Raw genomic sequence first — 26,845 nt, 5'->3', positions numbered from 1 at the left:
TGGGTGCTTAGAAGATGCCGGACGACCCAGAAAAACATCCTGGGTGGAAAGGGGGACGATGGTCATCAAGAAAAAGACCGTTTGGAGATGCCCAAATGAAGTTGTGTGTGTGAGTTATTTTAATTCCCTTTTGCATTTGATGCAAATATTCAGCTGCAGCGAACGAACAGAGGAGCTCCAGTAGAGGGCGCTGGCGCTGAGCAGGATGGCTGGTTCACAGCCCGGGCATCTGTGGAGGAGGAGGAGGAGGAGGAAGGTGCGAGGAGTGGAGTCTTTTGACGTGGCAGTCCTCTACCGGTCCTTCAGTTCTCTCGTCACCTGCTTGGTGATGCGGCCGCACAGCAGCCCCACCAGGAAGAGGACGCACACGCTCAGAGCGATCATGAGCAGGATGTAGTTCTTGGAGGGCGACGTCATCACCTGCACGGCCAGGTCTGAGAAGCCCTCTGCCGGCGCCACCTGCAGGACGGAGGGGGCGGGTTAGGATGGTGGTGACACGTTGTCAGGACAACTCGTCCTGCAGCGTCACCCCTTTATGGTCTGTTGGACTCTAAATGACCATCATTTACTAAATGAACATCATGCTGTATTGAAGAAGACTTGAAACTAGAGATTGAGACATAAACTCATGTTTACAATGTTTACTGAGGGAATACATCAAGAGAAGTAGAGTCATTTATATAGACTTCTATACAACCAGAGGAGTCGCCCCCCTGGTGGTCAGGAGAGAGAATGCAGCTTTAACACATGAAGCATAGACTTCTATACAACCAGAGGAGTCGCTCCCTGGTGGTCAGGAGAGAGAATGCAGCTTTAACACATGAAGCATAGACTTCTATACAACCAGAGGAGTCACCCCCTGGTGGTCAGAAGAGAGAATGCAGCTTTAACACATGAAGCATAGACTTCTATACAACCAGAGGAGTCGCTCCCTGGTGGTCAGGAGAGAGAATGCAGCTTTAACACATGAAGCAAGTGTCCATTTGAGGAACTGCATTTTTTGGGCTCTTCTGCCGTGGCTTCATTTTGCCGCTAACTTGCTACTTTTAGCAGTTTTAGCAAATGAATGTGTACTTACCAAAATGCCAAAAACATTCCTTTAAGTGTGAGCTAATGAGCTTATATATAAACAGAACGGTGATAATTAAAGATGTAAAACATACATTAATTTAAAATCTACCTCAGATGAAATTAGATGCCTCTAGATTCATATACATTCTTTCATAAACTAAGATAAATAATCCCAACGGCCTCCTGGTGTCTCACCTTTGCGGCGTAGCTCCACATGTCGATGCGGTCCTGAAGTCTCTTCTTGCACTCCGGCTGCAGACGAACCCTCTTGTCCTGCAGCGCCTCCATCAGACACGACATCTCTGGACACACACACACACACACACACACACACACACACACACACACACACAGTGGAGAGTCGTCAGAGACAGTAGTTCTGCCCAGATGTAACGGTGGAGCCGTGTGAGAGAACCCACGTCGTCCCCTGCCGGGCGTGATGGCGGCGCAGTGGTGTTTGAGGTCCAGAGCGCAGGCCGTGTGGAGGACCGGGTCCACGAAGATGTCCGCCTTGCTCTCCTTCAGCATGTTCAGGACTTCCTGCAGCGAAGACGGGAGGAAGGCCATGAGTTTCTCTGCACCGAAATGACGTCGCGAGATTCAGAAAAACGTGATTAACGCATCTATCCCACAGTCTACGGACACCTGAACGCACCACCCGGAGGAGGGTTTCTAAGAAAGTAGACCCTGTAGATTCAGTAACTTCACCTCCACATTATTATTATTATTATTATGAAGAATAACACAACATCTAGAGATTACACCTCAACTCACTTAATCTCTCTCTCTCCATCTATTTATCTCCAGAGCTAAAGATCATCAGCGGTACTTTTGGGATTGATAAATAATATAATTTGACCTTTTTACAGGCTTCCTGTTTGATTTTCAGCAGGTTGACTTTCAGACACTCCTCAACCTGACCGGTCTGCTCCTGAGCGGCTGCCTCCTCCGCACACAACCTGGAGATCTGCAGGAGGAGGAGGGAGGAAACATGTGAAAGGAGAGGAAAGGAGAGAGGAAACAAAACAGGAGAAAGGAAAGGAAACAGGAGGAGAGGAGAGGAGAGAGGAAAGGAGAGGAAACGTGAAAGGAGAGGAAACAGGAGAGCGGAGAGGAGAGGAAACAAGAGAAGATTGAGAAGGAGATGAAACAGGTGAGACGAGAGGAAACAGGAGACAGGAAAGTAGAGGAGGAGAGAAGAAAGAAGAGGAGGAGAGAGAAAAGAAGAGGAGGAGAGGAAACAGGTGAGGAAACAGGAGAGGAGAGGATAGGAAACAAGAGAAGTTGGAGAAGGGGAGGAAACAGGAGAGAGGAGGCGAGAAGAGAGGAAAGGAGAGGAAACAGGTGAGAGAAGAGGAAAGGATGAAAGAGGAGAGGAAAGGATGAAAGGAGAGTGGAAAGGAAGGGGAGGAAACAGGTGAGGGGAGGAAAGAATAGGAAAGGAAACAAGAGAAGATGGAGAAGGAGAGGAAACAGGAGAAAGAAAACAGGTGAGGAGAGAAAAGAGGAAACGGGTGAGGAGTGAGAGAAGACGATGATGAAGGCAGAAATAAAAAGCAGGAAGTAAAAGTTTGATTCAGATAAATAAATCCACCTTAAATGAAAGTGAATGAATAACTCAATGCACTGTCCTCTGAAGTGATGGGAACAGAAACGAGTGTGAGTGTGAGAGTGTGAGTGTGCGTGTGCGTGAGTGTGAGTGTGTGTGTGTGTGTGTGTGTGTGTGTGTGCGCGCTCACCTCGTCCGTGCAGTGCATCTGCAGCTGCGGGTCGAGTCTGTAGTCCAGCGCCGACTCCAGGAGAATCACTCTGATCTGGTCTTCACAGTCTGGAGACAACCTCTGCACCGGCGCCAGAAACACACCGTTAAACCCGACCGGCGCTCCACGAGAAACTCATGCAAGAAAGACTTTGACTGGCGGGAGCGTCACCTGGTCGGCGTATTTGAGCTTGAGGCAGCCGATGACTTGACCCTCCAGCTCGCCGTCGTCGCTCGCCTTGTTCAGGATCGGCTGGCAGAACTTCGGGATGTCGGCTCGACACGCTTTTCTCAACACCGGGTTCAGCCTGTAGTCTGGAGGAGGAGGAAGAGGAGGAAGAGGAGGAGGTGAGTCGGGAGGCGAGCACTCCCCCCCGGCTCCGCCCTCCTGCTCTGAACTGACCCGTGTTCTGCGTGATCTGCCTCTTGGTGATCATCTGTTTGCACTTGGGGTCCATCAGCTCGCTGTTCTTGTTCTGCTTCAGGCACTGCAGGACGCTGCGGGCGTCGGCGTCGCTGCAGAACCGCTGAGGAGACGACCAATCAGACGGCTCTAAAGTTATCCACGTGCTCGCTCCGTTACAAACTGTTCTCGACCCGGATCTCACGCGCACACACACACACACACACACACACACACCTTGATCATCTGCTTGCAGACCCTCATCAGCTGGTAGTCCAGCTCGGGGTCGGTCATCTCCACCTCCTGCAGCCTGAAGATCCGCTGGTGGCAGCGCTGACTCAGCTGCTTCTTCTGCTCCTTCAGACACTCGATCATCTGGGGAGGAGGAGGAGGAAGAGGAGGAGGAAGAGGAAGATGTAGGAGGAGAAGGAGGAGGAAGAGGAGGAGAAGGAGAAAGAGGAGGAAAAGGAAGAAGAAGGAGAAAGGAGGAGGAGAAGGAGATGAGGGAGGAAGAGGAGGAGAAAGAAGAGGAGAAGGAGACGAGGAGAAAGAGGAGGAGGAAAAGAAAAGGAGGAGAAGGAAGAAGAAGGAGAAAGACGAGGAGGAGAAAGAGGAGGAGAAGAAGGAGGAGAAAGAAGGAGAAAGAGTAGGAGAAGGAGACGAGGAGAAAGAGGAGGAGGAAAAGAAAAGGAGGAGAAAGAAGAGAAGGAGAAAGAGGAGGAGAAGGAGACGAGGGAGGAAGAGGAGAAGGAGGAGAGGAGGAGGAAGAGGGGAGGAGGAAGAAGAGAGGATGAGGAGGAGAAAGAGGAGAAGAAGAAGCAGGAGAAGAAGGAGAAAGAGGAGGAGGAGTTTAACGCCACACACACACACACACACACACACACACACACACACACACACACACACACACATCACAGAACTCTTCCTCTACTCTTCATCGTGTCCTCCTCACCTGAGCGTTCCCGAAGGCGACGTTGGGACACAGCCGGCTGATGTCGGACTTACAGGGATCGTACAGCTCCGGTTCCAACCGGATGTCCTCCGACTGAGGGGAAGCAGAGGTCACAGGAAGCAGAGGTCACAGGAAGCAGAGGTCACAGGAAGCAGAGGTCACCTCAAGGTCACAGGAAGCAGACTTTCATTTCAAGGTCAACACACTGTTGCATGGCCAAGTATGAAAACGCTCTGTGTGTGGGTTCAGATGAGTGTGAGTGTGTGTGTGTGTGTGTGTGTGTGTGTGTGTGTGTGTGTGTGTGTGTGTGTGTGTGTGTGTGTGTTACCATCTCCAGCTCCTCCACCCGCAGCTGTTTACGACATTTCAGTGACACCCGCTGCTCCTTGGCCTCCTGCAGCGTGTCGTTCTTCACCGTGGTGCTGAGGCAGATGACCACGTCCACCCTGCAGGGGGAGGAGTCAGGTAGGTCATTACAGAGGGGGAGGAGTCAGGTAGGTCATTACAGAGGGGGAGGAGTCAGGTAGGTCATTACAGAGGGGGAGGAGTCAGGTACGTCATTACAGAGGGGGAGGAGTCAGGTACGTCATTACAGAGGGGGAGGAGTCAGGTACGCCATTACAGAGGGGGAGGAGTCAGGTACGTCATTACAGAGGGGGAGGAGTCAGGTACGCCATTACAGAGGGGGCGGAGTCAGGTACGTCCAATACCGAGGGGGAGGAGTCAGGTACGGCATTACAGAGGGGGAGGAGTCAGGTACGTCATTACAGAGGGGGAGGAGTCAGGTACGCCATTACAGAGGGGGAGGAGTCAGGTACGTCCAATACCGAGGGGGAGGAGTCAGGTACGTCCAATACCGAGGGGGAGGAGTCAGGTACGGCATTACAGAGGGGGAGGAGTCAGGTACGTCCAATACCGAGGGGGAGGAGTCAGGTACGTCATTACAGAGGGGGAGGAGTCAGGTACGGCATTACCGAGGGGGAGGAGTCAGGTACTCCATTACAGAGGGGGAGGAGTCAGGTAGGTCCAAACAACATGAAAGTTACTTGTAGTAACTTTGAGTTTCCAGTTCTCTGAACTCACTTTTTCTTGATGTTTGGACACAGGCGGAGAACGTCCTCCTTACAGGCCATCTTGAACTTATAGGAGAACCGGAAATCCTTCATCTGGACCTGAAAGTTGAGCATCACTCATATTAAACCACAGCAGACTCACCGTACAGCTGAACGTCACGAGGGACTCAGAGCTTCAGCCGTGTAGACACGAGCAGAGCTTTAACAACAGCTGTTTCTCCACAGAACTACTAGAACATATAATGACCTTAAAGAAAAGCCATCAAACCCCGACCAAGGCTGTACAGACCCTTAAGTCTGAGCCACATCTGTTCTAGGTCTGTAAGATTTCAACGGGCCTGAAAAACCCACTAAATGTTAGTTTCACATGAACTTTTGTTTTTGTTAATTGAAGAACTTAAAGTGATGTTGTCATGGTAACTGACCAGCTGGAAGTGTGTAACGCCGACCGAACACTTCTCGTTCATCTCCTTCTGGTGTTTATTCTGCACCAAGCACTCCATCAGATCACCTGTATCGATCTGGATATCAGCTACGTCCTGCACACACACACACACACGCACACGCACACGCACACGCACACGCACACACACACACACACACACACAACATCATTAAAAAGGAAACAAAAACACACCTGAAGTCTAAAATCTGCTTCATTACACAGAATTCTTAATCCGGCCAGAATACACACATACATACATATACATATATATATATATATATATATATATATATATATACATATATATATCTCTCCGTCACTCACGTGGCAGTGCGCCTGAGTGACGGGTTCACAGGCCCGGATGAGCAGCGCGTCGATCTGGATGTCCTGCAGAACGGAGAGGAAACAGGAAGTTCAACGCGTGCAGGTGAGACACACACACACAGACACACACACACACTTGACCGTCACCACGTCGCCTTAATGTGAACGACCTCTGACTCCAGCTCGGTCAGGTTGCCCACGACCTCCCTGCAGGCCGAGACCAGGTCCTCCAGGTGGTCCTGCAGACACTCCAGCTCCTGCGCACACACACACACACACACACACACACACACACACACACACACAATGTATACATGATACACATTTAAAAATGGCCACAACATGCAAAATCCTTCTTGAAAGGATGTTTAAATTGTTTCAATGTTTGTTTACTCAAAGGTCCAGAGGAGTCGTCCCCTGGTGGTCAGTGGAGAGAATGCAGGTGTTCGTCTCACCTGTCCAGCGTCCGTCTTCTCGCTGCACCACTTGCCGAGGTCGGTCATGCAGCGTTTCTGCAGCTCGGGGTCCAACTTCACATCCAGCGCCCTCTGGTGGAGAATCCTCTGAACCTCCACTTTACAGTCCCGAGATAACTGCAAACACACACACATTAAATACATACAAGTTGTAGTGACTGATCTCCGTCTAGTTACTCGGCTGGGCGCGGGAGGAGTTCATGTTTCTTACTCGCTCGTTGGGCGAGGTTCCCATTTAATTATATTGCAGGATTATACAATTTGTACATTCTTGGTCTCCTGAAGTGTTGCTTGCGGTAAAAAACGTGACCTGTGCCCCATATATAGACTATCATAATAAAATACACACTACCAAAATAAAATACACAGACATAACTAATGGCTCCTACACAAGTTGTTGCATTTATTTATGTACTACTAATCTATTTATTTAATTCATCCATTTATGTTTTTATTTATTTATCTATTTTATTTATATACCAGTGAAAGTGCACATTAACCAACGAGCTTGTAGTGAAGTAATAAATGACTCCGGTCCATTGTGGACTGAATTTCCACCCAAAGTAAATTGCTGTCGTCGCTTTGGAAGCAGGAAATCACACAAGCCCCCTCCGGCCAATCAGAGACCAGATTAAACCCACAGCACCAATTCAACCCGTCACCAGGATCAATACTGATCCGATTTGGGAGAATTTAAAAACACCAGAGAGAGCCAGAGCGAGCATGGAGCCCTCACCCGGCGGCCCTGCTCCTCGGTGCGGTAGGCGTGTCGGTACAGACAGGAGAAGACGGCGCCCGGCGGCATCAGCTCGCTGGTCTCGTTCCAGCCGTGCGTGTGGCAGAGGCGAGCGGCGTCGCCATGACACTTCTTATACAGGACGGGGTCCAGCCTGCAGACACGTTACACCCCAGAGAACAGCTTGAAAAACATTGAGTGAAGATTAAAGTCGTTATTTAGGATTTTAATTTAGATTTCTGAGGGGGATAACAACATTTAAAGTCAAAGATTAAAGTCTTTCTTCTATATTCCAGCAATCTATATGGTTTTGGATTCAAACCAACTCAATCATCTATTGATAATGACCACGACAGGTAAAAGGAGAAATGTATGTCTTTTTCATTTTGGGGTGAACTGTCCCTTTAAGAGCTTGACATGTTGTGCTTCCACATAAATTCCAAAGTGGATCTTAAATTAAAGATAATTGTTGTCAAACTATTCATCTTAAAATCATAAGTGCCCTTTAACCCTTTGTGTGCTGTGGAATATGAAAGAATATATAATAATGTCAGACTCACTTCCAGTCTCTGGAGATGAAATACTGAAGCTCCAGCAGCCGGTGCTCACAGTCCACCACCATCTTCTCCGTGTACAGGTGCTCCATCAGGCACGACAGGATCCTACACACACACACACACACACACACACACACACACACACACTCTATTAGAGCAGCTATATTCTCATTCACTGGGAGTCAAATGGATTCAATTAAAAATATGTGTTTTGTAAATCACTACTAAGAGCTAAATGTGTAAATACAAAATTAAAAAAGGTGAGCGTCCATCAGTGCAGGTGTGTTTACATTTAGTTATATTATTGGTGTGTGCTCGTGTGTGTTTGTGTGTGTGCAAATGCGTGCGCACATGTGTGTTCGTGCGTGTTTGTGCGTGTGTCCGCATTTGTGCGCGTTTATATATGTTCGTGTGTGTGTGTGTGCGTGTGCGCGAGAGGTTGTGCTTGTGTGTGAGATTGTGCATGCTCGTGCGTGTGTGTGTGTGTGCGATTGTGCTTGTGTGTGCGATTGTGCAGGTGTGTGTGCGATTGTGCATGCTCGTGCGTGTGTGTGTGTGTGTGTGTGTGTGTGTGTGTGTGTGTGCATGTGTGTAAGTGTGTGTGCGCCTGTGTGTGTGTGCGCGCTCACATGGGGTCTCCGCTGCGGATGTGTTTGCAGGCCGTCTGGATGACGGACTCGCAGGCCTCGTTGAGCGCCCGGTCGATCCGGTAGTCGGCTCCGGGGTCGGCCGACTGGATCAAAGTCTGCAGCTGCAAAACGACGAGGAACATCGAACGTCAGCGGCCGGATTCCATTTCATACGTCTTTAAATTCAATGCATGAACGAACAAGTTTGCACCACAAAACAGAAGCATTGTCATTTCCAAAACAAGTATTCTCTTGCAGAATATCCTCAAAAACTGAAAGAACTTTTTGCCAGGAGACAGAACGTTCTCTCCTCCCGACCCGGCCGCTTAACGGTGACTCACGGCGCTCTGGCAGACGTTGTCCACGGCGGCGCCGCGGTCCCCGCGCCCGATCCTCATGAGGCAGTGCAGCGTGCGGCCCTTGCGGTGCAGCCCGGAGCAGTGCGCCTCGATCTCCGTCCGGCAGTGCAGCACGATCTCCGGGCTCAGGGAGAAGTCCTCCATCAGCATCCGCCGGTAGTCCAGCATCTCGCCCTGGCACTCGCCGCTCACCGGGCGGCCTGCGCGGGATCGAACCGTCAGCCGCACACTCCACACCACAGCTGGCATTTCATTGCATAACATTATGACGATAAACAATGTAACGTATTTGTATTTATTTTAATCATTTAGTCATTTTAATGTGTAATCGTGGTGATTGAGCCACATGGTCCAGAGGACAGTATTGCATTATGTATATTTTTTGCAGTATTATGAGTCTGGGGCGACATTACAAGAAAAATAATGCTGGGTTACAATGTTCCTCCATTGTATAAAACACGGAACTATGCACACAATTATGAAAAAATATCATATTCGTATGGAATAACTTAATTAAGTCCAATGATGTATTCTTCTTTTAGCTGTTTTGGTCTCCAAAAACATCAGAAAATAAAACATCGAGCTGTTTAACTACTAAACACTAATAATGACTTTATCAAGATTGTTTTTGCTGACAGCTTCCTGCAGCTTTAAATCAGCTGGGTTTTTTTAACCCTCTGAGGTAATTTTCTCGATTTTTTAATAATTTCTTAAATTCACCTTTTTAAAAAGGCACTTGCATATAAGATACATACCCATGTGTTACATCAATAATTGCAGAACAATCTCAGCTCTCTATATAATGAGGCTCCATTGTCTTAAGACACAAGTATAAAGTGATAATATGACCCTAAAGCTGAAAAATGTAATCTCTATTTTGGAAGTTGTGAAAACATAATTTTACTCATGTGGTCGAACTGTGTTGGTGATGGAAATTGGTTTACCAAAAGGTCTTAGGTTCACAAAAGCAGTGGAATTTATGAATAAAATGGTAGATACCAAATTTTGCATTATCGTTTTTGAAGTAGAAGTGTTGTCTGTCACTGACGTGATAACGTACCATCTCACGGGAACAAGGATGCGGTGAAGTGAAAAGTCTGGAGCTTTTATTTTCTTCTATTAATGGAAAACATTGCGTAATCGTCTTAGAGGAAACGCAGGGCCCTGAACTCACCGCGGTGCACCGCCGCCTCCAGGCACAGCAGCAGGTAGGACAGCCGGGCCTCGCGGGCCCGCGGCAGGTTGGAGTCCAGGCTGCAGCGCTGCTTCCTCAGGTCCGCCTTGCAGGCTTTGGCCAGAGAGTAACTGACTCGGTAGTCCTGAGAGATCAGCTTCTGGCGGGTGGTCAGGGCGTCACGGCACTGGGGGACGGGAGGGGTTAGAGACCGAAAACAAGCGCGCCCATGATCCCTAAACGATGGGTGCTCGTACCTTCTCTGACATGGCCTCCTCGAACTTGTGGTTGAACAGACACTTGTAGACTTTCCCTTCTCCGGCCTGAGTCTGGAGGAGAAGAGGTCATGTTCACAATGTTTACTGAGGGAATACGTCAAGAGACTTCTATACAACCAGAGGAGTCGCCCCCTGGTGGTCAGGAGAGAGAATGCAGCTTCAACACATGAAGCATAGACTTCTATACAACCAGAGGAGTCCCCCCCTGGTGGTCAGGATAGAGAATGCAGCTTTAATACATAAAGCATAGACTTCTATACAACCAGAGGAATAGTTCCCTGGTGGTCAGGAGAGAGAATGCCGCTTTAACACATAAAGCATAGACTTCTATACAACCAGAGGAATAGTTCCCTGGTGGTCAGGAGAGAGAATGCCGCTTTAACACATAAAGCATATACTTCTATACAACCAGAGGAGTCGCCCCCTGGTGGTCAATAGAAAGAATGCAGCTTCAACACATGAAGCATGTACTTCTATACAACCAGAGGAGTCACCCCCTGGTGGTCAATAGAGAATGCAGCTTTAACACATAAAGCATATACTTCTATACAACCAGAGTCGCCACCCTCTGGTGGTCAGGAGAGAGAATGCAGCTTTAACACAAGCATAGACTTCTATACAACCAGAGGAGTTGCCCCCTGCTAGTCAGGAGAGAGAATGCAGCTTTAACACATGAAGCATATACTTCTATACAACCAGAGTCGCCACCCTCTGGTGGTCAGGAGACAGAATGCAGCTTTAACACATGAAGCATAGACTTCTACAACAACCAGTAGTACTGCAACAGGGAAGAACCAATAAAAAATATTTTAGTTTTCAAATTCGTGCCTTTTGGTTTGAGTAAATTGTAATAAAGTTGTCAACATAGTTTTTGTGTTGCGACTCATAAATATGGTCATATTATTGAAACTTTTTTTAGACACACATTTAATAAAACTCTTGCTCACGTTCTGACAGAACCTCTCGCGGTCGTCTCTGCAGGAGAAGTAAAGATGGCGGTCGAGGTGAAAGTCGTCCGACGACAGCTCCGCCACCCGCAGGATCGCCCTCTGACACTCCTCTCTGATTGGACGGACGCGTTCCGGCTGCTCCGCCTCCCTCACCAGCGCCTTCTCCAGGCAGGCGATGACCTCGCCCTGGGAGTGGACGTCCTGCCGAGGAAGAGGAGGAGGAGGAAGAGGAGGTGAGTCGCAAAGAACGAGAACTCGCAACCGGAACCAGAGAGAACGAGTAAGATCGTACCTTTAAAATCCAAACTTGTTGATTTGTGAGCTTTAAGCCCTTTTTCTGTATATAAATATTACAGTTTCTTCGATTTCTTTCTGACATTTCGGCATCAACCAACAACAGAATAAAAACGTAGCTTTAAGTTTTCAACAACACAAGAACCAAGAAGGACTATTCTTTCAGGACCAGATTCACGCCTTCCTTCCAACCTTTCACAATAAAAGCCCGAAACATTCACTGCTTAACTATATTGAAAATGTTGTTTTTATAAAAAAGGTTAAAAGGCAACAAATATGGATTAAAGCAGAATAGCGGAAAATAAAAACAGATCATTTTAGCTAATAATATAACACATATTACCACACACCAATAACACACACACACACACACACACACACACACATATTACAACACACCAATAACACACACACATATTACCACACACACACCAATAACACACACACACCAATAACACACACATATTACCACACACACACACACACACACACACACACACACATATTACAACACACCAATAACACACACAGACACACACATATTACAACACACCAACAACACACACACACACACACACACACAATACAACACACCAACAACACACACACACACACACACACACATTACAACACACCAATAACACACACAGACACACACATATTACCACACACCAATAACACACACACACACACACACATTACAACACACCAATAACACACACACACACACACACACACACACACACACAATACAACACACCAACAACACACACACACACACACACACACACACACATATTACAACACACCAACAACACACACACACACACAATACAACACACCAACAACACACACACACACACACACACACACACATATTACAACACACCAATAACACACACACACACACATATTACAACACACCAATAACACACACACACACACACATATTACAACACACCAATAACACACACACACAATACAACACACCAACAACACACACACACACACACATTACAACACACACAACAATAACACACATACATATTACCACACACCAATAACACACACACACACACACACACACACACACATTACCACACACCAATAACACACACACACACACACACACACATTACAACACACACAACAATAACACACATACATATTACCACACACCAATAACACACACACACACACACATTACAACACACACAACAATAACACACATACATATTACCACACACCAATAACACACACACACACACACACACACACACACACACACACACACACACACACTACCACACACACACACACACATTACAACACACACAACAATAACACACATACATATTACCACACACCAATAACACACACGCATTACCACACATAGATATTACCACACACCAATAACACACACCCACACATTACCCCCCCCCCCCCCCCCCCCACACACACACACACACATTTACCCCCCCCCCCCCCCCCCCACACACACACACATTTACACCCCCCCCCCCCCCCCCCCCACACACACATTTAACCCCTCCCCCCCCCACCTTGTGGCCCACGTTGATGCTGCCACAGTGCAGGCTGTTGATGTCTTCTCTGCACTTGTCCATGAAGCCACAGATGAGCCGGTAGTCGCTGAAGACGATGCTGGTCATCTTGGTGATGTACTGGTTGCACTGGTACTCGCTGACGTTGCCGCGGTGATCCACCAGGCAGGACACCAGGAAGCCCCTCCCCCGCTCCTCCTCGTTGCACTCCTTTATCTGCAGGTGTGACGGGTCAAAGGGGACGGACTCTAACACTCGCTTCACTCAGGAGACGTGATGGTTAAAGATGACAATAACTCCATTAAGCTGGACAGGAAGTGGAACCCACTGACCTCAGCGATGGTGCTCTTGCAGACCTCCGTGGCCACCGACTCAAACTTTGGGTCTGTGGTCAGATTGAGTTTATAGTTCCACAGCAGCTGAGAGAGAGGAACAACATTCAGCTCACACACTGTTGAGGAGAGGTTATGTCGAACGGCATGCTGGGTAAAGCGCGGTATCCGCCCTAAAGCGTCCCCTTTATGGTCTGTTTGACTCTAAATGACCATAATGTACTAAATGAACATCATGCTGTATTGAAGAAGACTTGAAACTAGAGATTGAGACATAAACTCATGTTTACAATGTTTACTGAGGGAATACATCAAGAGAAGTAGAGTCATTTATATAGACTTCTATACAACCAGAGGAGTTGCCCCCTGGTGGTCAGGAGAGAGAATGCAGCTTTAACACATGAAGCATAGACTTCTATACAACCAGAGGAGTCGCCCCCTGGTGGTCAGGAGAGAGAATGCAGCTTTAACACATGAAGCATAGACTTCTATACAACCAGAGGAGTCGCCCCCTGGTGGTCAGGAGAGAGAATGCAGCTTTAACACCTGGCTACAGTCCACAGAAGAGAGACCGGAGATGTTACATCACACTAATCTCAAACATTTCAAGCGTCAGCAATGTAACTCTCAGAATTGACGCTTTTCTTCCTCTCAATAGCTCGGTCCCAAATAGCTAGCTGTGAGCTAATGACGGTGACCTACTTCTCCCCGTTCCCAGCAGGAAGGATTTGAACAGGCGGTGCACTGGCGTCTAAATAAATAGACTCAAGAAAATATATACTTCAGGCCCGGGGACAAAAGAGACGGGTCCTCCCACGGTTAATCACTAAATCATTAAACTATGAGGACAATGCTTCGGAGCTGGAGAGCCTCTTGAACCGCATCCCGAAAACCAACGACAACCGTCACGTCGGAGGGCTTTAATTATGTGAGGACGCGTTCTGTCCTTTGTATTGTTGTTTCCTGGACTGCAACAGTCAGACCGCCCAGAAAATAACAGAGTGTGTGTGTGTGTGTGTGTGTGTGAGACATGTAAATTGCAGCCGGTGCTGTAATAAAGACAGTCTAAGTGGCCCATCCACCTTGTGTTATAAACCCGGTAACTGAAGGTTCGTCCTCCAGAGACGAGCTTCACCTCAGACTTTGAGGATTCTTCCTCTACTTTATAAGAGGGTCGCAGGTGAAGAACAAGTCCTGCATTCACAATGTGGCTTAAAGTCGCTGTGAGGAACCTTTAACTTTAGGGGTTTTATTCAAACACTTACATGGTTACAGTCGGGAGCGATCTCAGATTCCTGCAGAGAGAAAAGAGAGAAAGAAAGAAGTCAAACGTCACACTCGGGGCAAAGATGTCGCGCTAGAAAATAGGAGAAAACACAAGATGTGTGTGCATGTGACTCGTTAAAAGAGACACACACACAATACGGTCCTCCCACACCTTCGTATATTTGGGATGAACAAAGCAGCAGAAGCTCTTCAGACTCCCACAACATCCTGGACCATCAGAGGGAAACGCAGCAGGAGAAGCTCCTCAAAGCCACGTCACTCGGCAGTAAAACATAAATAAAATAAATAAAACGCCCTCTTCCGATTTCAAAGTGTCGTTTCCTCTCAAAGTTTCAGAGGAACAGAAGCAGAGGAAACGGAAAGGACCACATTGAGTTATTGATTAACTGCTCCATCCACATCAAAGGCAGAGGACGGACCACGGAGGAAACAGAGGCCAGTTGTGCGTCCGACTGCTCGGGGAGTCATGTGACCAAATCCCACAGAGGAGCTAATGTGACAGAGTGAACCTCTGCCCGCGCAGCGCAAACAAAAAGCTCTATTGTAGATTTACTGTCCGCGTGCCGCCGCGGAAACAAAACGCCTTTGAGGCCCGCGGCACCAGAACCGAACCAGCGACAGGGACTTCGTACCGTGGAAAGAGGGAGGCGTGAACCCAGAGGGAGCCGCTGTAGCATTAGCCATCTTTAGCCTCTTTCGGCTCCTCGGCCGGGTGGCTTTTACGCGCTTCCTGCACGGACACAGCTGGAGTCACAAAGTGGAGCTTTGAGAGCTTTTGGAGTCGTCGTATAAGACATGCGACCTTGACGGTGTAAGAGGAGTTTAAAAACAATGTAAGGAAAGGGAAAGTGAGAGTCTGCGTAACCAGCAGACGTCTTCAGGACGCACGCAATGTTTCTCAGTTTTCTGCAGCAGAATGAGAGATCAGCGGCGGACAGACAGGGAGCTGCACGCTGCATCACTCACAGGAGAGAGCGCATGATAAGATACGAATACTGTATGATTACATATAATAATGTGATGTACACTAATCATATGTAAGGTGTCGTTTGAGTATTTTCACCCAAATTTAAAGTGCATGAAATGTTTAATTTCAAAAACATTTATCATCAACAATAATAATAATAATAATAATAATAATAATACACTTTATTATGTAAAGCGCTATCCAAAACAACGTGCTTTACATGGATGAATTCATATTAAAATATTACAGGAGAAGAAGAAAAGAAAACTTTTATAACTTTTAAAACAGGTTTTTTTTTTTTAAGATAACTTAAAAAAAAAGGCATTTAGAGGCCTGAAACAAAATAATAAGAATTCAGTAATTAACTACTTTTTTGACTTCCTCTCGTCTCCACTCGTCGTCTTTTATTCGATCCAGTTTCTATCTCGACAAACCAGTTGGTGAAATGAACCCGGAGATTCATCTCCTGAACACTTGAGAATCAATCAGGACAAAACCTAAACGCATGAAAGTCGCCTGCAGACTGAAGCCGCTCTGCAATTACGTTTGACTTTATGTATCTGGACTTATTTCTGTCTGTATTCCCCCTCTGCAGATCAATACAGCCTCATCTTATCGTCATGTGACGTCCGCCGGCCGGTTGGTTGATGGCGGCGAGTCGAGTGACTTCCTGTCTGGCAGTTAGTTTATAACCACGGCGTCGCTGCTCATGTGTCGGATCCTCAGGGTGCAAACCACCACAAATAAATACTCAAACGGTCCTGTGACCGCACACTGCTTTACTGCCGTGTGTGCGTGTGTGTGTGTGTGTGTGTGTGTGTGTGTGTGTCTTTCCCTGGAGAAGACTCAGGTTTATAAGAGCCATTTCCCTCTTCAGGAGGCCACAGCTGTTCATGGAGTTGAAGCGATGTAATTATCTCAGTAAAGAGGGCATCGCTCAAAGGCTGGAGGTGTGTGTGTGTGTGTGTGTGTGTGTGTGTGTGTGTGTGTGTGTGTGTGTGTGTGTGTGTGTGTGTGTGTGTGTGCCACCAGGTAAAGCTCTCAGGGGTTCAGCATGTTGACGTCGTTGAAACCTAAAGTTGCCGTTTTATAATCAGTGAATGAAAAATCGGTGAGGAATGATCACACAAACATACTGCAACGTATCCTTATTTATGTTTATTGTTTTCACGGTTTTATTCTATGTCTATGTTTATTGTTATGCGTGGTTGAGGAAAAGATCGTAAACTACATAGTTAGGTTTAGGAAACAGCTACTTAGGTTTAAAAATAGATCGTGAACTACTTAGTTAGGTTGAGGAAAAGATCGTAAAATACTTAGTTAGGTTGAGGAAACTTAACTACTTAGCTAGGTTTAAAAATAGATCGGAAAACAGTTAGGTTTAGGAAAAGATCGTAAAATACTTGGTTAGGTCAGGAAAAGATGGTGTTTTTGTTGAAATAACTGCAGAAGGGAGGTTCCTTCAGTGCGGAGGTTCCGAGAGAACTCCATCATCATGGTTGACGTGCGTCTGAAGTCATTCCTGAGAGGAGCTTCCTGGCTGCACGCCTGAACTAAACAACTGGACTACAAAACTAATTCAGCACACAAACAAAACTAAAAACACTGACTTACAAAATGAGAGTCCAAAAGGAAGAAGAAACTATTTCTCACCCAGAAGCAGGAAGTGTCAGGAGGTAATGATCAACCTGGCGGAGGCGTCACCTGGCGGCTGGATGCGCAGTCAGCTGACACCTCCTCAGGTTGATGATTGCCTCTCTGAGACAACCTCCAGCACTCAAACCATTCCCTCAACAATACCAGTTTGCACTGGTGGGTTTCCAGTAGAACTGGCTGCTTCCAGTGCAACACAAGCCTGCAACTGTGTCGATTCATGCATTTATATAATTAGATATTTAGTTTATAAAAAGGTCCAAAACAATCACGAGTTCCTGGAGCGATGTCGTCAGAGACACTCAGTTTATGATTAGATATTAAAACAGATAAATAAAAAGCTTGTAATGTTTGATAAACAATTAAATTGATTATCAAAGCATTACTTGTTTATACTATAATCTTGACTGCAGCGTTTAATACATGAACTAACATCTAAACCCAAGATGTTAAATAAATAAATAAGTCAGCAACTCATGCAGTGAGACAGGACTAATTATATCTCTATATATCTATATCTATATATCTATATCTATATCTATCTCTATATCTATAAAGTATCCACCTGTAATCACTGTTGATTTGACTCCAACATTGCAGCCGGTTCTGCAGCATGTGAAACATTGTTTTTCCCAATAAAAAGAAAACTGCTTATATCTGTGAAAGTGTACAATTACTCCGCTATAATCTTGCATCGTATAAACATTTTGTAGAAAATATTTGTAGCTTCTGGAGGAATGAAATCAAGAGGAGAACGTAGATGACTAATAATAATAAGAATACATTGATTTGCTTTAAAAAAAAAAAAAAGGCACTTTAAATGGTAAAAACAGAAACAATACAATTATTTAATTATTATGAATTATTTGAAACATAAAAGAGAGATGACATGACGGTAAGAAACAAAAACGAGCAAATTTGAATGTGGTGCCTTCAATTTAACCCTGCGCGCGTGCGCGTGCGCTGCTCGGACACTGACGCAGGTGTGGATGTTTTCACATCTGCATCAGAGGACCCAGCTGGGTGATGCTGGGTGTGTCGTCCCGATGATGGGCGCACCGCCCAGGAGATGCACCCATCATCACCCAGCGTCACCCATCACTCTCCCGGGCGGCCGCTCACCTCTCTGCGGTCCTGCAGGCACTCCAGCACGGCCAGGTTGTTGCTCCAGGTGTGTTTGGGGCAAAGGCGGGACAGGTCCCCCCGGCAGGCCTCCTCCTCCGACAGCTTCCAGCCGGTCGCCCTCCGCGGCGGCGAGGCCGCGGCGACCGGAGCCGCTGCAGCGGCGGCGACAGCGGCGGCATCGTCAGCGGCGGCGGCAGGTGCATCCTGGTCCGGGGGGTCCGCGGGCCGGAGGTTGGGCGGCTCGGGCTCGGCCTCCGGGCCGCCGGCCGCCTTCGAGCCGGGGACGGAGGAGCCGAAGCCGCAGAGACACACGGAGCACAGCAGCAGCGGCAGCAGCCGAGAGTAACTGTACGCCGCCATCTTCGCACCAACTGACAAGCTGATGCTGATGAGGCTGCATCACTTCCGGTCCCAGAGTTTCGCAATAAGAGCGTTTCACGCCAGAGGAAGGACACCACTTCCGGTCATTTTATGTACAATGTTTATTTACAATCGTATAGTTGTACGCTAGTATCAGACATTGTTACCGTGGAAAATATGCAATTAAATAATTATTTACCACCAAAGAATACAAAGTCTGAATTTAAACATTTTCATTTATTAATATATTAATTTAGAAGAAAGACAAATACATTACATTTAAGTTAAAGAAGTGTTCAACAGAGTATTCTAGGTTCACATTCTTACCATGGAATATGTTTTTGAAAAATGCACATTTATTTATTACGGACATTTTGTTGAGTCTGAAATAAACAAAACTGAAACGTTTTGTTTATTTGTTTTTGTTTTGGTTTAGCTTTTACTTACTTTCCTGTTATTTATTTATTTGTATTGTTTTCTTTACTTTTGTTTTGATGGTAAAAATGTGACATGTGGTTTGTGTTAAAAGCTGATAAAACTAGATTTTAAACTGTACTGGAAGAGTGTGTGTGTGTGTGCGTGTGTGTGTGCGTGTGCGCGCGTGCTTGCGTGTGTGTGCGTGTGTGTGCGTGTGTGTGTGTGTGTGCGTGTGTGTGTGCGTGTTCTCCCCATTTGAGCAGCTGAGTAAAATGGGAACCAGTCAGAGCCATAAATCCTCCCAGTTTAGAGCTGCCAGCTGCTGGGAGGCTTTTTCTGTTTCTCCAGCAGCCAAACATCCATCCCACTATCAGAGTTAGTCATTTTATTTATTTATCTTGCAAAGCTAAAATTCTATTTTAATATATTCCGTTGTATCTTGTCATGAACTGAAAGCGCTCCGTGTCTGCAGACCACGAACAATCGGGGACCTCATCTCTGGGAAACAGTTTTTCTTTGTGGACGTCTTTATATTCACTGAATGAATCTGATGAGTTAAGCTGATTAATGTTTGTCTGAATGAACGAAACAAACGGATGAAAAGGAGCCGTCAGCTGTTCCAGACGTCAGCTGACTCACAGGAAGCGACAGCAGAGAAATCCAGTTTGTCTCTGGAGAAGATCCTCTTGCATTTTCTCTTCAGAAATCACAGACAAAACAATACATCAGACTCTCCTGATAGCGGCGTTGAGTGATGGGTCGTGTTCAAACGAGCAGAAACAGGTTCCCTCTTCAGGTTTTACAAATCCAAAAGGCCGAAAACAAAGAGTTGGTCTGTCGGTTCCTTCTAATGACGCACATCTTAAATAATAATAATAATAATAATAAAACGGCTCACAAAATATATAGCTTCATATTTATGTGAAAATCAGTCTCAGTCATTTTAAAAACCAATCCCTCATTTACTCTTAACCAGTAACAGTATTCAAACAGCCCTAGTGGTTGCAGAGATACACCCTTTGTAGTTTGAGTATGACATTTTCAAGGAAAAGGCCTAAAAAGAGGTTGTTTTTAAAAGGTTTAAACAGCTTTAGTTTTCAATTTAACCAACCGGAGGACATAATGTATTTGTTGAGGGACTATTTTAAGCGGCGGATGGATCCACGTTTGGTGCTCTCGTGAGTATATGCGGCAGCAGGACGGTGAACTGAGACCCGTGGGTGACACGGGTCATCCCCCCGGGACAGGTTGAGAGGAAACAAACCGTAAAAGGCTGAACGACTAAAGACGTCATCAGGTCATCACATTGTCTGAAGGAGAAACGCGGCTGAAGAGCTTCTCTGTTCAGCTGCTGCCACCGACCCCTCAGCCTGGAGATCAACCAACAACTGCTGCTGGTCCACCACACACACACACACACACACACACACACACACACACACACACACACACACACACACACACACACACACACACACACACAGACACTCACACACACACACACACACACACACACACACACGCACACACACAGACACACACACACACACACACACACACACACACACACACACACACACATATAGAAATACACATAGAGACACACACACATATAGACACACACAGACAGAGAGAGACACACACAGACAGAGAGACACACACACTCACACATATAGACACACACACACATACCACACACACACACACACACACACACACACACACACACACACACACACACACACACACACACACACACACACACATATATAAAGAGACAGAGAGCTGTGGTATTTCCATTCATCTCTCAGGAAGCAGCCGCGGTCAGGATGGCGGAGTAAGTCTGACCTCACGAGACTTCTTCTGAATCTAAAGAATCAAAAGAATCAAAAGAATCAAAAGAATTGTTTGTTTTTCTTCCCGTTTCTCTCCAGGAAAAAGATGTCGTCGGGCCGCAGGAATCAGCTCAAGGTAGAGGACGAGTGTTTATGAACTATGTGCTCACTCACTCACGGAGAGAAGAAGGATATGTTATGACATGTTATGAATTAGCTAATTAAACTATTAAACGTAAAAAAGTATTGATATGTGTGTATATATATATATATATATATACAGTAAATATTTTACTGTATTTTTTTCAATTAGCTTAATATATCATTTCTTTGTTGAACCAGGATGTAAATAAAGAATGTCAGATTTTATTGATATTTTATTACTTACAAAACAAAAGATCAGATTCAGATTAAACTTTATTGTCATTGCACAAAAGTACTGTGACAACGAAATGTAGTTTGCATCTGTCCAGAGTGCAAAAGAGAAGCAGCAGAGGTGCAGTGCAATGTGGTGGATAAATACAATGAAATGAAAGACAGTACAAACAGATATACACATTCTATATATATATATATATATATATATATATATATATATATATATATATATATATATATATATATATATATATATATGAAGGTGTCTGAGGTGTGTGTGGGGGAGGGGTGGTGTGTGTGTGTGTGTGTGTGTGTGTGTGTGTGTGTGTGTGTGTGTGTGGGTGGGGGGACTGACACGAGTTTAGTAGGTTGACAGCTGGGTGGAAGAAACTGTTCCTGAGCCTGCAGGCCCTGAAACGGAGGTTTCTATAGCGCCTCCCAGAGGGGAGGAGGGCAAACAGTCCATGCAGGGTGAGTGGGGTCCCTGACGATGCTGTGCGCTCTCAGGCAGTGTTTGAGGTGGATGGACTCAATGGCAGGGAGTGGAGTACCGGTGATGCGTTGGGCGGTTTTCACCACCCTCTGCAGAGCTTTCCGGTCTGAGACAGAGCGGTTGCCGTACCAGACTGTGATGCGGTTAGTAAGGATGCTCTCGATGGTGCAGCGGTAGAAGTTCACCAGGATCAGAGGATCTTCTTCAGCCTCCTCAGGAAGAGTGTGCCTTCTTGGCCAGGGTTGAGGTGTTGAGGGTCCAAGAGAGGTCCTCTGACATGTGGACACCCAGGAACCTGAAGCTGGAGATACGCTCAACCTCCGTTCCATTGATATGGAAGAGTGTGTGTGCAGCGCTTTGTCTTCCTGAAGTCCACAATGAGCTCTTTGGTCTTTTTGGTGTTGAGGGTCAGGTTGTTGTTGGCGCACAACGCCGCCAGGTGCCGGACCTCCTCCCTGTAGGCTGACTCATCGCTGTTGTTGATGAGGCCCACCACCGTTGTGTCGTCTGCAAACTTGATGATGGTATTGGAACCATGTACAGTCGTGCAGTCATAGGTGAACAGGGAGTAGAGGAGGACCCAGCACACAGCCCTGTGGAACGCCAGTTTTCAGGGTGACTAACCTAACATACTGGGGTCTGTTGGTTAGGAAATCCAGTATCCAGCTGCAGAGGGAGGTGTCGATGCCAAGCTCACCTAGTTTGGTGTTCAATTTGGAGGGGATGTTAGTGTTGAATGCTAAACTGAAATCGCTGAACAGCATTCATACAGGTGTCATACAGGTGGGAGAGGGCGGAGTGAAGCACTTTGGAGATGACGTCCTCTGTACTCCTGTTCTGGCGGTACGCGAATGGAGGGGGTCCAGTGTGGGTGGTTGGTTTTGAGATGAGTCAGCCTCTCAAAGCACTTCATGATGATGGGGGTGAGTGCAACAGGGCGGAGGTCGCTTAGGCTCGATGCAGTGGAGTGCTTTGGCACTGGCACGATTGAGGTGAGTTTGAAGCATGTGGGTACGGCTGCTTGGGCCAGTGACAGGTTGAAGATGTCAGTCAGGACCCCAGTCAGCTGCCCAGCACAGGCCTTGAACACGCGTCCGGGGATGTCATCATGGCCAGCAACCTTACGTGCATTGATCCTGCTTAGCGCAGCACACATGTCGGGGCTGGTGGTCTGCAGGGGTCACAGTCTTGATGGCCTCCGCCTCCTGTTTGACCCTGTCAAAGCGGGCATGAAGGTTGTTAAGCTCATCAGGAAGGGAGGCGTCGCTGGCTAGGGGGGTTTGGTATTGGAGGGTTTGTAATCCGTAATGGCCTGGATGCCATGCCACATGCGTCGGGGGTTGGAGTTGTTAAAGTACTCATCAGTCCTTAGCTTGTGGTTGTGCTTGGCCCTCTTGATGCCCCTCTTCAGGTTGGCTCTGGATGAGCTGTAGTCTTGCGCATCACCTGATCGGAAGGCGGTGTCGCGTGCCTTGAGTAGTAGGCGGACCTCTCTACTCATCCACGACTTCACACCAACGTGGCTTTGTAGGCCTCAGCCACGTTGGTGTAAACATGGTCCAGGGTCTTGTCTGCTCTAGTGGGGCAGGAGACCTGTTGATCACATTTTGGGAGTACAGACTTCAGGTTGGAGTGGTTGAAGTCACCCGCAACAATAAAGGCTGCCTCCAGGTGTTTTGTCTGTAGTTTGCTAATTGCAGCATGCAGTTCTTTCAAGCGTAGCATTAGCATCCAGGGGGATATATGCTGCAGTCACAATAGCAGATGTAAACTCTCCTCTTCCTCCTTCTCCTTCTCCTCCTCTTCCTCCTTCTCCTTCTCCTCCTCTTCCTCCTTCTCCTCCTCCTCCTCCTCCTCCTCTCAGAGCTTGCTGCTGCAGATCGGTCAGTCGCTGCAGGAGCAGGAGGCGTGGGAGGCCCAGCAGCAGAAGAAGAGGCACATGGAGGAGCACTGCCCCGGGTTCTCCCTCCCAGGCTGCATGCAGGAGCTCCAGGTAACGCTGGAGGCCAGAAACAAACATGGCAGCTGTTCCTGGAGATACATCACTGCTCCTGTTACATTTGAACACACATTATTTGTTTACTTTTTGGAGTTCAACCACCAGCGGCAAAGATGTATCATGGGAAAACAAGAATCCCATGGGAGCTCCGACTGTTAATGCTCAAATAACAAACACCAACCTACCTATATGTTCAATGAAGTTGTGTTAAATTGGGAACACTTCAAGACGTTTCTCTCTCCACCCCCAGGAGTTGTGCCGGAAGCTTCACAAGCAGATTGACTTAGTGGACGAGGAGCGATACGACATGGAGTTCAAGGTGGGAAAGTCCAACAAGGAGGTACGTCTTCTTTTTTACAAAGAGTCATTTGAAATATCTTTGTGTATCACTCCTTAAATCAGAAAATACTGTCTAAAACTATTTCCTCCATGTTTTTACTACTAAAATGTGGAACTGAGGTTATGAATGCTGTGTGAACAAACCTCTTTAAAGAGAAGTTTAGTTACATTCCACACATTCTGAAAACTCTGCAGGTGAAGAGGGTCAAAACATGAACTCATAGATATCACCATGAAACTTCACCAGTTGACAATTATTCTTAGTATTTTAGTTTTCTTTGTTATGTTTAAACATGAATTAAGGCGTTATCTAACGGTCATTTGGGGGGATTTAGGAAAATCTGCAAATGCAAACAGACAAAAATAATTAAATAAACACCTGCATGTGTATTCTGGATGTTTTTTAACCTCTAGTCCGACAGAAGACTTGTTATGGACGCAAAATAGCCCAACATTTCAAAATTGACCAGTCCATTAAAACAATGTTTTGTCTGTCTCCTCTTCCCCAATATCATTTGTATTTCCATATAAAGTGTCATCCCATTGATTTAACAAATCTACACCAGCTGTAGGGTGTTAGCCCTTTAAATATGACCTTTGAATCTTGTGTGAATTATTCTCTCTTTATTCCACCTCCGTTGTCGTTCAAAGAAACAATAAAACACGAGTTAATAATAATAATCATCTCCGCTGAGTAACTGTGGTCTCTGTCAGATCGAGGACCTGAAGCTCAAGGTCCAGGACCTGAAGGGGAAGTTTAGGAAGCCGGTCCTGAAGAGGGTGCGCATGTCAGCCGACGCCATGCTGGCCGCTCTGCTGGGCTCCAAACACAAAGTGTCCATGGACCTGAGGGGCAACCTGAAGCAGGTGAAGAAGGAGGTGAAGGAGGAGGTGAGTGCTGTCACACGTCACCATTACACTCCGGTTTAAAGGACTCCTCTGAAAACCTTTTAAAAACCAGACTGAGCGATTGTTATATAAAACTGTAAATCATAGCTTGTTTTAAGAAAAAAAGCCCCAAACTGCTGTATTTAGATGTATTGAACACCATAAGTAATATACAAGTGAAATATATGGTTTGGTACATGAAAAAATGTTCACATATTGTGTTATGATTTGGGTTAGTGAATGTTCACATATTGAGCTATGATTTGGGTTAGAGAATGTTCACATATTGAGCTATGATTTGAGTTAGTGAATGTTCACATATTGAGCTATGATTTGGGTTAGAGAATGTTCACATATTGAGTTATGATTTGGGTTAGAGAATGTTCACATATTGAGCTATGATTTGGGTTAGAGTTGGACCTTACAGCTGCATCATTTCAAAGAAATAATCATCCTGAAAGTAATTTTTTTATAGGCGGACCTGAAACCTTTTCATTTTTTTCTGTGTGTCATCTTCATTTACTCTGAACCAGTAACATATAGACTGATATTTAAACATCTGAACTAAATCTCACATGTGTACCTTTTAGTATAACACAACATTATTCAAACAGCCCTAGTGGTTGCAGAGATACACCCTTTAGTTTGGAGATGACATTTTCGATTAGAGGCCTAAAAATAGGATGGTTTTCTATTGGTTGAATTAAAGGTATTTGGAGAACCGTTTATTAACATTGGTGACTTGAATCTCTCTGCGCTGCGTTTCTTTGCAGGAGAAGTCGACGGGCGACTGGAGGAAGAGCATCGAAGACAAGTCCGGGATGGGCGGCCGGAAGAAGATGTTCGAGACCGAGGCGTAGACGGCAGCGTGTGGTTGTGTTCACCAGTTTCCTCCATTGATGTGTGTTATGTGAGTCTATGTTGCTGCAATGTGCTGAAGTGATCTAATAAATGCATGGTGTGGTGCTTTCGTGGGTCTCGTGGCAATACTTTGATGCACCGTGAAATATAAGTAGGTTCTTCATGCGTAAATCAAGGTTACAGTGTTCACTTCTTATTTACAGTCTGTGGATACAACCAGACTTCTTTTGGCAACTTAATTAGGATCTCTGCAGTGGAGCGCTTCGGCTCAATAATAATAATAATAATAATAACTTTATTTATATAGCACCTTTTTAAAACAAAGTGCTCTACAGAGAAGCAGAGTATAGTTATACATAACTTAAATACCAGTAAAAAATAAAGGCAATGAATACATCCAAATCAAACAAATATAAAAGAGCCAAATGGAATCATGAACAAACACATGTATAAAATAAGAAACAAAAACAGAGGAACAAAATAAATTTAAAAAATCAGAAAGCAACATAAAAGGACGACATCACTTAAATGCAATTCTATAAAAATTCAAGATTCAAGATGTTTTTACTGTCATATGCACAGATAACAGAGTTATTCTATACAATGAAATGCTTATTTTGGGGGGTCCTCCTAACACACAGAATTACAATAAACTTAAGGTAAAAAATAAATAAAAACTAAAATATATGTATGTAATAAAAATGTATGTGATAAATGTATGTAATACAAATAATTTAAAAAAAGGGTTTTAAGAAGTGATTTGAAAGAAGTTATTGATTCTGCCAGCCTTATCTCCTCCGGTAGGCCATTCCAAAGGAGGTATTGAAGCAGGTGGTTTTATTGGGTTTAAACAGGTTTATTGTCCAGCA

At 45.9% G+C, this 26,845-nt stretch overlaps 2 protein-coding genes across 2 annotated transcripts; one reads left to right on the top strand and one right to left on the bottom strand.

The window, feature by feature from the left end:
* Positions 1-57: 57 nt before the first annotated feature.
* LOC306747572 (Golgi apparatus protein 1-like) lies at positions 58-18,769 on the bottom strand. Its single transcript, XM_079230631.1, has 26 exons — positions 18,404-18,769; positions 14,640-14,669; positions 13,375-13,461; positions 13,043-13,258; positions 11,184-11,387; positions 10,216-10,287; positions 9,959-10,145; positions 8,767-8,984; positions 8,426-8,547; positions 7,800-7,901; positions 7,240-7,393; positions 6,483-6,620; positions 6,198-6,284; positions 6,028-6,090; positions 5,684-5,797; positions 5,269-5,357; positions 4,514-4,631; positions 4,186-4,278; positions 3,471-3,608; positions 3,234-3,357; positions 3,003-3,145; positions 2,811-2,912; positions 1,931-2,038; positions 1,491-1,611; positions 1,267-1,373; positions 58-459 (listed from the first exon to the last, which is right to left on the bottom strand). The coding sequence occupies exons 1-26, from the start codon at positions 18,764-18,766 to the stop codon at positions 292-294; spliced, it is 3,468 nt and encodes a 1,155-aa protein (XP_079086757.1). The 5' UTR covers positions 18,767-18,769; the 3' UTR covers positions 58-291.
* Positions 18,770-21,012: 2,243 nt separating this feature from the next.
* Positions 21,013-25,975, top strand: LOC306747452 (troponin I, fast skeletal muscle-like; the record flags this gene model as incomplete). The annotated part of the gene is made up of 6 exons (XM_079230510.1): positions 21,013-21,020; positions 21,118-21,154; positions 23,754-23,882; positions 24,139-24,228; positions 24,942-25,118; positions 25,889-25,975. 6 exons carry the CDS (start codon positions 21,013-21,015, stop codon positions 25,973-25,975), a joined length of 528 nt encoding a protein of 175 aa, XP_079086636.1.
* Between the last annotated feature and the right edge of the window lie 870 nt (positions 25,976-26,845).

Source organism: Taurulus bubalis (genome assembly GCF_910589615.1).
Source record: "Taurulus bubalis genome assembly, chromosome: 15".
Lineage (NCBI taxonomy): Eukaryota > Metazoa > Chordata > Actinopteri > Perciformes > Cottidae > Taurulus > Taurulus bubalis.
Note: the sequence above shows the minus strand (reverse complement) of the source record. Positions and strands in the feature narration are given on the sequence as shown.

What these genes read in the sequence shown, in the direction of transcription:
- LOC306747572 (XM_079230631.1), bottom strand. Translation starts at nt 18,766, where the DNA reads ATGGCGGCGTACAGTTACTCTCGGCTGCTGCCGCTGCTGCTGTGCTCC. An exon ending in CCGAGGAGCAGGGCCGCCGG is followed by an intron (nt 6,621 to 7,239) that starts GTGAGGGCTCCA and finishes GTGTGTTTGCAG; the next exon opens with TTATCTCGGGACTGTAAAGT. An exon ending in GCAGATCACGCAGAACACGG is followed by an intron (nt 3,146 to 3,233) that starts GTCAGTTCAGAG and finishes CTCCTCCTCCAG; the next exon opens with ACTACAGGCTGAACCCGGTG.